Source organism: Pleuronectes platessa, chromosome 10 (assembly GCF_947347685.1).
Source record: "Pleuronectes platessa chromosome 10, fPlePla1.1, whole genome shotgun sequence".
Taxonomy (NCBI): Eukaryota; Metazoa; Chordata; class Actinopteri; order Pleuronectiformes; family Pleuronectidae; genus Pleuronectes; species Pleuronectes platessa.
Window position 1 is genome coordinate 13,815,441 of NC_070635.1, and position 11,730 is coordinate 13,827,170.

Here is an 11,730-nt window from a genome sequence, read left to right on the forward strand (position 1 = left end):
GTAAATTGTTAATTTGAAGGAGAGCTAAGATAGCAATTATAAAAGAAAGGCTCTGGTTTTGAAGACTTTTGTTAGAATAACCAAGCTCATGTTTCTTTACGCTAGAAAACCATAATGCAAAGATGAATAACAATTAAAACAAAGTTTCTGTCCAGCTTTTACGTCACTTTTTATACAAATAATTGTCTGCAAGAAATCATGTATATCAGAATAGTCTAATCTTTTTTTTCATGGTGAATGATAAGCACTGTTGCCTCACAGCTAGAATGTTCTGGTTTTGAAATAGTCCACATAAGGTTAATGTGTGACTCAAGGTTGACCCTAGGTGTGAATGGGAGCATGAATATTTCCTTGTCTCTATGTCAGCCCTATGTTAGGCTAGTGACTTGTCCATGACTTACCTGGAGTAACCTTGAGTGTCCCCAACTCCCCCAACTCCCCTCCTACATCCCCTAACCACAGTGATAAGGGGAATAAATGAATAATTACAGAATATTCCTCAACTTAATGACTCAGAAATAGATCTGTGTGATTAGCCTTTATCGCCAACAGAAATCTGTGACTGTATAGGACTTTTGAAGGATAACAAATCCCCTGGAACAGATGGTTTATCTTCTAAGTTCTATAACTCGTTTTCTCAGCACTTGGCACCTTGTTTTAATGATGAGTTTAATGAGAGTATATTAGCCAATGCCTTACCTTTGAGTGTGACTCAAGGCTTCACAAAGAACTGGCACCCAATTTGCCTATTAAATACCGACCATAAACTCTTTCGGCCCTTATCCTTGCTAAATTAGGATTCATCAACCTGATTTTAAATTTTAAGTGCAACGTGGCATTTGGCAAGAAAAGACCTTGTCTTTTTTAACCTCTCGCCAGCTGGCAAGTGTGCATTGTTGCTTCTGAAACCACGCCCAAGAGTGATGTCACAAGGTCTTGGAGCATACCTGTACAACACTGCAATTAAACCATTAGAGGGCAGCAAAAAAATTAGATTATCTAGATTTGAAGGGGTTTAAAATTTCACGTTAATCAAGCAGAACCAAGACAAAGTGAAGTGAGCTGTCATTAAACTAAGCCAAAGTCAAGTATATTTGTCTTGTCACCTGTTGCAGAGTCCCGGGGAGGACTTACGGGCTGAGAAGTACAGTCAGGGCTGTGTGCCAGTCGCAAGATAGAGACGTGGACCGAAGAGAACACAGCCCTGACGACAAGCCTCGACCTTTCAACCACACCCAGAGACCCCGTCATGCACAATCCAGGACGGCTCGTCTCCAGGGAGAAGATTCATGCCGATCTCTGTGCCAAATACCGTTGGTTGCGGCTCCAGCAGAGTCCCCACTAATCGCACATCCGGAATCCAACGTAGACCCTCATGCAGTGAACCCGCCGCCCTGCCCAGGCTTGTTTCCCCAGCTGCCTCTCCCTGGGCAGGAGAGGGTGGGGGGCAGACTTGGGGTGTCCTTCTGCTTCTCACGCAGGGGACCCAGGCTGGAGCCTTCTGCGTCCGTCTTCTCGGACCTCGAGGAGGAGGAGCGAGAGAAGAGGGAGCAGATGAAAGAAAGGATAAAGGGAATAATGGAAGATATGGACAGGGAGATCAGCGCAGCAGAGGTGAGGAAGCACAGTAAGTCTGGCTCTAACAGTGTTAGGCCAAGCGATATGGGGCTAATCCCCGGAGAGACTGTGGGAGAAGAGGAAGAGACAGAAAATACAGACTTTGTGGAAGAACACTCTCCTATTTCCACAGAATCACCCGATAACCAGAGCCACAATTCATTATCGTCACCATCAGAGACCCAGGTGACCACACGGGGTGGGGAGCTAGCAGGGTCACACATGGACACCGAGCACACAGACAGCGAGACAGAGCGAGAGCCAGAAACAGGGACGGGGAGGGAGGAGAGTCAGCATGTGTGTGTGCTGGGGAGAGACGGCTCCACTCCTGTAAGATGGCCTGTCACTTTACTGAAGTTCACCAAGTCTCAACCGCACATCTCCTACAGCTGCAACCCAGTCTGCCTGAACCCCCCACGACCAGAGCCGCTCACAGACGATCGGCAGGAGTCACAACAGAATCGGTTGTGTGCTCTCTCGGATGAATCAAACCCTCGCGTGTCAGTTATTCTCACATCAGACGCTCACTCCTGTTTACGAAGACAGACAAGACGTGAGTTGAGAGCAGCGGGACAGAAAATAGCTGAGGAGAATTTCAAGACGGAGCAACATGTCTCTGCGGAGACGAAAGCACACCTGTTCCTGAGAAAACACCTTTCATCATCCGAAGAAGGACGAGGAAGTGAAAGCTGCAGTCTAAGTATGGATACCTGTGCGAGGGCAGCCTCCCATCCGTTTGACCCTGCCCACAGTGACAGCTCAGACACAAACTCCCAGAATCCTCCGGGAAGCAGATTAGGGGGTGCGAGAGGGATCGGGGAGAGAACCATCACAGCCCTGAGCTGTAAATTAGAGTCTGTCACCCAGTCTGGCACACAGGGGACGTGCATTAGCCCATCCAGGTGTGAGTGTGGGAGTGAGACAACGTGCGAGTGTGCCAGCGCTGCGCAGCCGTTCGGGGGGGTCTCGGAAGTGTCACGCAAAAAGAGGAAAGCCGGCACAAAGAAATACAAGCTGGGAAAGAGGAAGAGGAGTGAAAAGGAAAACGCTTCAAACAAGCGCCAATCAGCGAAGTGCAAAGTGAGGAGCGTTGTCTCTGCGGTCTCAACTGTCAGAGACAGGAGGGGGGAAGCTGGAGGGAGCTGGGGGAAGAAGGGGAGGCAAGGGGAGAGCGTGGAGACGAGGGTGAGGAGAGCGGGGAGCAGCTGTCTGCTGGGGAGATGTGAGGCCGAGCCAGTCTCTGTCAGGAAGACGAGGCCTCACAGGAACCGCAGCATCGAGTCCCAGTCACAGGCAGAGCACTGCAGTACCTACTCCCATCTCCGCAGGCACTCAGCAGACAGGGACACCGAGGGGGGGGGGAAGCCAGAAGGAGCTGCTGGGACTTTTCCGTGGCGCTCTCACGTCTCCTTACACTCCCTCTCACCAGGATGTAACTCAAAGCTGTTTTGGGAAAGGGGTCACCATAGCAACCCCAGGAGTTTCATTGACTGCCGTTACCCTGACAACAGCTGTGGTAGCAGCCCGGCGAGAAAGAGAGAACCCCCCCACAAGGACAGGAAATTCGTTCATGGCATGAGGAGGAGTTCGATGCATCGTGAGGTCTGGGAGGAGAGGGGCAGGGACGTGGGAGGGTATTCAGGCTGCAGAGACAGAGGCCCGATATCGGACACAGAGCAGTGGGAGTGGATGAGAGGAAGCTGTCCTGGAGGGAGTGAGGAGGGACGGTCAAGGACTGGGTGGAGATCAAGAAACAGAGCAGTAGAGAGGGATCAGGTGGTGAGGTTCAGTCCCAGTCCCAGCAGCTGGGGCAGGAGAAGCAGACATCTTAGCACCGAAGACGTAGATTGGGACAGATGCAGTGTGGACAGAAGCAGTGTGGACAGATGGACGTGGGGCAGCAGTGACAGCTGGGAAGACCGGGGGGCACATGCATTCACATCCGGCTCCAGGACGGCGGCAGACAGCAGAGACGGCCTGGGCTGCGCGTGGAGATGTACCGGCACCAGAAACTCAAGCTCTAGACACTTCTCCAGCCCTGAGTGGTGGACAAGCAGACGGACGTACAGCCCCCAGAGGGTGATCCACACGCGGGCCAGCAGATGTTACAGCCCACGCTCCTGCAGCCCCTGCAGCAGCACCAGCATGTCTGAGCTGAGCTGGGAGTGGAGCAGGAGCAGCACCTGCTCAGGGAACACAGCAGACGGGCTGACAGTGAACTCCAGCAGGACGTCTCCGGGAGCTGCAGGAAACTCATCCGAAGCCCCTCAAGAGGCAAAGAAGCAGAGGAGCTCCACGTCCACTTCATCCGGCCTTACCTCCAGTTCCCTCCCCCATTCCTCCCCCCTCCAATCCTCTCTTATTCCCACAGTTTCAGGCCTTAACGTGCACCTTTTTGAAACAAATGCTTCACAGTTAGAAGAGCCCAATTCACAGTCTGACCTTAGACCCTCAGCCCCCGTCACCACCAGCAGCTCAGGCACAACTCTTCCAGGACTATCCCCCGGTAAGTCTCTGCCACAGAAACAAACCAGGACACTGCTTCTCCCTCTTATCGGTAAGCTCCCTGCGATCCAGAGAAGGGCCAGGAGGAAAAAGTGGCTGCTGGAGAAAGAGGGAGAGGAGGAGGAGGAAGCAAAGCGAATTGGAGCGGGCCCCGGAGCTGTCATCGTCAGGCAGACTCATCCTGTTGACGTGGCTGAGTCAAACCCCAGCAGCACGCCAAATCTCTGTCCATCACAGATTAGGACCGATGACAAACAGACAGGTGGAGGGACAGCACAGCCAATCAGCTTTACCGCTGAGGAGATGGACAAATATCGCCTCCTGCAAGAGCAGGCGAGAGAGCACATGCAGAAAGTCCTGGAACGGACGCAGGAGAGGGCAGATACACACACGGAGACAAACTACACACACAGCGCACAGGCAGACGACTGTTTGACGTCAGAGGAGCGTTACACACCGGTACCCTTGCACAACCCCCCACAGCCTCAGACCCAGTCGATTCACACTGACACGATGCAAACGCAAGCACAACACGGCCTCCAGATCAGCCTCCTGCTCCCACACGTGACCCCACAGGAGAACTTCACTCGGGCCATGGCTCTCAGAGTCCCCAGCCTCCCCCCTCTCCCAGCATCCCCCCCTCTCTCCGGCCTCCATCACATCCTTTTACAGCACGCAGCTCTCTCCTTGCCCCCCTCCTCCTCATCCTCGCCCGCCGCGCCCCCTTCCCCTGCCATGCACCCGCACCCGGCTACGCTCCCTCACCCGCTTCCGCCGATCCACCACTCCCTCCCCCATCGGCTTCACCTCTCCCCCTTCTCCATCTCCTCCCTGTTTCCCTCCATCCTCCTGGCCCATCACCCCATCCCGCTCCTCCCTCAGTCGGCCGCCTTCCACGCGACCCCGCTCTCTCATCTCTCCCCAGTGGCTCTGCAGCCCTTGAACCCGCAGCCTTTCATGGACAGAGTGTGGCCAGTGAGGTTTCAGCAGAAGGCGTTATGATTTTTCACAGAGTGGCTGCCATGTTTATTACTCCTCCTCGGCAACACAGGCTGGCAAGAGAAAGAGAGAGAGAGAGAGAGAGGACATTTAAGTTCGGACAAAAGCCAGCTTTTTGAACCAGGGATATGTCGGCGCTTGTATCAACTCCAGCTCTTACTCACTAACACGCTCAAATATTGACGGTTTTCAAATGAAAATGTGTTTCTCCATTTAGCCTCTGCTGTGTTGTAGCAGCCAGCGAGCATACAGACTTTGATCCTCTGCTTTTTTTCAAACATTTCTCATTCGGGCCGAGAATAAAGGGAAAGGTGCACCTGCTATTCTAAGACAAGCCGGGCTCGTGTCATCCTCTCTCTTTGCCTCTGAACCTCAGACGGACCGGCTGCCTTTTGAAGTATCACTCAGGCAGGGAAAGTGTGGGGGCAAGAGAAAGGCGTCATACTCTCAACCTTATCTCCATTTCCCACAGGTTATCCGAGTTTCAGTGTGACTTTCAACCAACATAAACAACATTCCAGCGAGTGAGGGGGCACAGTACAAAGTCGTTTTAACCTTGGTGTATATCGTATTTGTGTGTTAGATAGAGGTAATGACGGATTGAAAGACACACACACACACATGCACCGTTAAGAAGCGCTCATTTCCATATCTGACACATGTAAAGACCTGTTTCGTCTCTATAGTGTAAATATTCTGACAGTGAGTAATGACGTTAGATTCACAGGAAACAATAATATAAAGGGTGAGTTTAACCTCTAGCGGTAGTTCAATGGTTATTACACACTCCGTGGCGTCAGTGATACAAACACTTCAGCAACTTGTCACATTCACGTCAGTTGTTGAGACAGTGTTGAATGGAACTGGTCTGTTGCATTAAACCTTGGTTGAAAACAAATGGGCTGTCACGCGTTTGTGTTCTTCTGTGTGATTCGTGGCGATTGTGCAACATGTTGCAACAAAATCCACTTGAAGAAAATGATACTCTGTGGTTTACCACTGCTCAAAGCAGAGGCAGAGATTCCCTGGTGTCCTTTATAAGATCGTAGAGCGGTGGATCCAAGCCTTTCGCTCCTTATGATCCCCAGATATGACGCAATGTCCATGTGTGACCCTTCGTCAAAAGATGTACGTCTATGAATTTAGAGCATTGCTGCCGCAGAGGGATCGGGCTGTCTGATTGGACGATTTAGAAGCCAAAGGAGGTGTGGTTCACAATTAAAAAAAGCAATGAACAGAAAATAATAATAATTGTATCGAAATGTAATTGAAATGTTTTTGTCCTACAGTGGTAATCAGTGTGAAGAAGAAAAGTTTGTAGAGATTTGATATGTTTATCTACCAGACAATATATTTAATAAAAATGTGTGCAAAGTAATCTCAAAAGGTAATTAAAAATTTCTAAAATGCAGAAGAATCATTAGTTGGATTTACATTCTGGCCAAGTGTTTTATCCAATAAAGCAAAATATCCTTGACCACAATTCATTATAATGTCCACTTTGAACTTGGTTGACTATTCTGGAGATGCCCACAGCAACAAATCAATAGAATATCCTCTCAGGGTCAAAGTAACAGACACTTGATCTGCACCCGACAGCTTGAAGCTCATGTTGTGCTCGGGGCGAACAAACACCATTTGCATTGTTACTGAAACAAATTTCGTTCTTGCACTTCTGGTCATGGGTTATGGTGACTGGTAACTGCTGTCATGCACCCATGCGTGGTGATTGGTGAAGAGCGTGGATGAAGCCCGCTTGCCAAACAGTCGATGACTGCAGCGGACGACGCTCTGGGAGCAGAACGCAGAAGAGAGGCTCGGCACTGCGACATCCAGATGGTCTATGGACGAGGACTACCCAGAGTGCTTTGAGAGATTGGATTGATTCACCCTCTGTGATATCAGCACAACACAGCCCATGCACTCAGGCTGTGTGCTGGGGGATGACATAAAAAGTAGACACAAAAAACTACACACAAAAACGTGCACTCCCAGTTCTGAGGTGTTGGCAAGAAGTGTAAGTCAACTCCTGCTGAAATTCAGTAATTAGAGCACAATTCTTCTTTCTCCTCCTCGTGACCCCTTCGCGTGTGCGAGTGTGTGTCTGTATGTGTTTGTGTGCGTTTGTGCATGTGTGTGTGTGTGGGTTTGTGTATGAATGTGTGAGTTTATGAGATACACAGACAGAGAATCCCTATCTGTCTCCACAGGACAGGAGATCAAACAGACTGCGTGAAATATAGAGCAGCAATAATTAGCAGCTGTTACAGCATCAAACCTTTCTGTCTCCGCCTCTCGCTCTCTCTCCAACTCAAACGCACACACGCGCGTGCACACACACACACACACACACACACACACCCGCGCGCGTGCACACACCCCACTACTCAATGTGCTGCAGCATCTCAGCCTTGCAGTCCCGATAATCAGGGAGGAAATGAGAAATCCTTTCTTCTCTCATGTGCATTAAAATCACTCACGTATCCAAAAGGGAAGATGAAAACATTACACAAACAAAAAGCTCAAAAGCAACGCAATTTGACCAACAATGCAAAAACATGTGTTCATCAATACCGACACCAATTTATCAATCAGCTAAATGTTGTCTCTAACACCCACATGACGCACAAACTGTTACACACAGCGTTCATGTGCAAATTAGTAAACACAATATCACAACTTTTTGTCAGTGACTGATTAAATCATTACCTAAGACCCGAGATTCGCCCCCCGGTGTGTTCACGTGTTGCTGCTGTGTGTGTGTGTGCGTGCTTGTGAGTGTGTGTAGTTTATGTGAGCACGCGGGAGACCGAGTTTGATTTATGATATAGAAGAAGTGGTTTCCTCAGTCAATCGCTCCCGTGAATTAATGAGGTATAAGAACTAAAGCTGGCACTCAGTCCGACACGCAAACAGTCACGGGGAGCTCGCTGCTGGGGCTGGATCACTTCTATTGGCACCGCATGTGATTGTTAGATTGTGGGTGTTAGTTTGCATTGATCAGAACAAAGACCCTCATGGTGACTGACGGGATCCATTGACCTAAACTGTAGTGCTCTGTAAGTGAGACACGTCACATCTCTTGCTCTCTTTCCCTTCTGTTCGTTTTATGTGGCGTCGCCTCCCACCCCTGTCTCTTTGATTCAACCAGGTCAGTGGGGCTGCGTTCAGCTCCCCCGGCTGTTCTCTGACTGAACAGGAAACCATCACACTTTGTTCCCTGCCCACCCCCTCATTCAGCGCATGTATGTTGGACTGCTATCGTACTATAAGGTGCAGACCTTTACAGCATAATGCGCTTGGCAGTATTATTATTATTACACAAAGAAACCCCATCCTATACCTTTTCTCTGGCGGTCACATTCATTAAAAGTTTTCTGTAGTGGTGTAACATACAGTACCAGCTCTGATTGAATTTACATATTTCTCTTGAATTTCCACAGCTCACAGAAAAGGATGGTCTACTATTCTAACTATTCTACAGAGGCACTAAATGAGATTCATAAGTTAGGCGTGAAAATAAAATTGAAAAGAGTGAAGCTGCTCGTGATCAGAGCCTATTAAATACTGAGTAGACGTTTCCGTCAGTTGTCCAGTAAGTCACAACATTAAATCATAGTGTATTCCACAATTTGGTGGATTTAAGGATGATGCATTACTTTGTTAACTTTTGAACCAGCATCAAGGAGCAGTTCAAAGAGTCATCTGTCACCACTGATGCGTCGGGAGACACCGCTGTCGCTGCCGGTGTGATATATGGAGAGCTAAGTAGCTCCAGGCTGTTTAGAGCTTTTACATCAAAAAGATATATCACTGTTTATTATTCAGAAACAGAAGAGGCACTTCTATCTAATGCAAAAAAAACTGCCTATTTTTTACTTTTTCTTTCATTCTATTCGCACGGTGCTTTTGTTGAGGAAACCTGTTTGTGTAGGACGTGTATAAAAATGATGTCAAAATAAAAGTGCAGAATTAAATTCTACGATGGATTTAAAGAGGTTGTAGGCTCGGTCATACTCTTAAACTTGGCACAGTCGCCCAAGGACATGACACTGCCAGCATATTACTGACACTCATTTGCACTCACGTGCACTCTTACACACACACACACACACACACACATAGAGGTGTGATAGGGTATAATTTAGGGGGCTGTAATAGTGAGATGTGATGCTCGGTTGTACGACAGCATGCCTAATTCCCCGGCTACCTTATCTCTGAGGGACAGATGTTCCCACCAAAGATTACTATGCACACACACACAAAACAAAATCAGCACAAACACACACACACACCAACACACACAAACTGCATGGTTGCAGAGACGCATGAGAACATTCAAGTCTCAGACAATAGCGACATTGAGATACTCTAAAATAGCCTTAGTGACCCAAAACAACAGATCAATGATGAGGACTTTTCTGAGGGTCGATTAAAAGATGTAATGAGTTTCTGCAGAACACACTGACGAGGAAAACCAGCGCAACTCATGCAAAATGTTCCTCAAAAAATATTTCATTTAAAACTATCAAATCTGACACACGATGGATGCTGACCTGCCATTTTGAGTGATGCCTTTCCAATAGGACCACTGTAAGACAGACCACATCACCTTTTAATGATCGTATTCAGGCCCACAGAGCTGAGAGCATTAACCCCTCCTCGCCAATCCATCTGCCGCAGAGCTGTTCCCGGGTCAGCCACACTGCATCCATTACTGCAGCAGATCCATCCCAAACAGGAAACGGTTTCTGAGGATAAAGGTCACTTCAATCATGGCCTGTCACGGCGATGGTCAAGAAAAACTGTGGGTCAGATAACCATTGCACCCGTTATGTGATTAATTGACTACACAGCATAAGGAATGTGAGACATGAGCCACATGCTTCAAGTCAGAGGAGACGATTTTGTCCTTGTTCGTCTTTGTCCTGCTCTTCCGAATTTTTCTGTCACCTTCCGGCGTCCTCGCCCAGCATCACATCATCACCCATAAAGCCTCTCCTCTAGCCGCACTCAAAAACACCCCATCAGTCGCTTTGAGAGGTTGAAAGAATTCCGCCCACACCTTGAAGCAAATTTAAGTGGACATGAAGAGGACCGGCATAATTTCAAGAGGAACAATTTACCCCAAAAAACATGTGAATACGTGTGTAACGAGAGGAACTGCCTCTCAAACTCCTTCCCTGATCTCCCTCCCTCTGTTTCCGTTTAACTGGTCTCAGCTCTAAATCTCCAGATTCTGATAATTTCCCCCTTAATCCCTTCAGAGGAGCATCGCGCTTTACTCTCTAATTAAGTCAATGAGACACACACACACACCAACACAGGATAAACAAGCACACACACACACACACACACACACACACACACACAGCTTGTAGCATTCATTTATCTGATGCACGGACAATTGATGGTTTCTGTGTTAATCTGTGTGTGTGTGTGTGTGTGTGTGTGTGTGTGTGTGTGTGTGACTATATGTTTCAATGATTTAGTCCCAATCAGGATGTTGTTATGACGACACGTGCATTTTTAAGCTGTTAATCCAGGATTATTCTCCCCTTTGCTCATCTCATTACCGTTGATTATTAAAAAAAACACATACTGGCACACACACTGGCACACACGCACTCACACAAACACAGACACACACATACTAATTATGGGTAAAGTTTCCCTGGAGACTGAACACATGCTGTCAGGGTCTCTGCAGACAGCTTGACACACAGGTAAAAGAAGACAAGTCTGCTTAATAGACGAATGCGCTTCAGGCATTCACTGTTCTTACATCGTGATGTGTTTTTTCACTAAAAGGACAAAGCTGGTAGATCAGTGGCACGGCAATATATTCATACATGTGATTTTGGCCTTTCACAGAGCGATTTTTCGGCAACGAGCGGGAAAGGATGTGGGCAAACAGCGAGTGTCCTTTCCCTGTGATTGAGTGTGTGTCCTTGTGAAGAAACTGCACTCCCCTCTCTCAGCAAGTGAAAATATTCCTGCGGTGCCGCGGCTGATGTACAGGTGAGAGAGTGGCCAAGGATTTTGCGATCACCCGAGGCTCCGCGTCCACTATGGCCCGCGCTCACACTGGGTCAGCTCAGAATAACCAGAGAGGGCTGACCGCTGATGCTCGCTCACCCCTGGAGTCATTAATCACACTGCACTGCAGATGAGCCACATGGACACAAGCTGGAACACACACACACACACACACATACATAAATGTAGAAAACATGTGCACACACCAGAGACCATTTTAATTATAAAGCCAAACGTTAGATGACAGCACTGCTCCAGGTAGCCAGTCCCCCAGGCCTGTACTCCTGGTGCATTATCATACACTAAACATCGCTGACATGAATATTTCTGAACAAAGCCCAGTTTCACAAATAGGAACACATCATATCACATTAAACTATGATAAAGGACAGACACACACACACAGCATCATGTCCACACATTTTCTCCTCAGCTATATTTTATGCTCCCTGAACACAAATGCACAATTGGATCACGGTATCTGGACCCATGTATTCGCGAACAGGCCTATCACCATGCAGCCAGGTCACTATCAGGAGCAGGATCGCAGATAGAGGTCCCATTTACCTG

General features: G+C 48.3%; 1 protein-coding gene across 1 annotated transcript in view; it reads left to right on the forward strand.

Annotated features, from left to right (window-relative positions):
* The window catches only part of LOC128449281 (G patch domain-containing protein 8), a 53,890-nt gene extending 48,766 nt beyond the window's left edge, over positions 1-5,124 (forward strand). Inside the window, exon 6 of the mRNA XM_053432359.1 lies at positions 1,116-5,124. Coding sequence (XP_053288334.1) covers positions 1,116-5,124 — 4,009 coding nt within the window. The remainder of the gene's footprint in view (positions 1-1,115) is intronic.
* Positions 5,125-11,730: the final 6,606 nt, after the last annotated feature.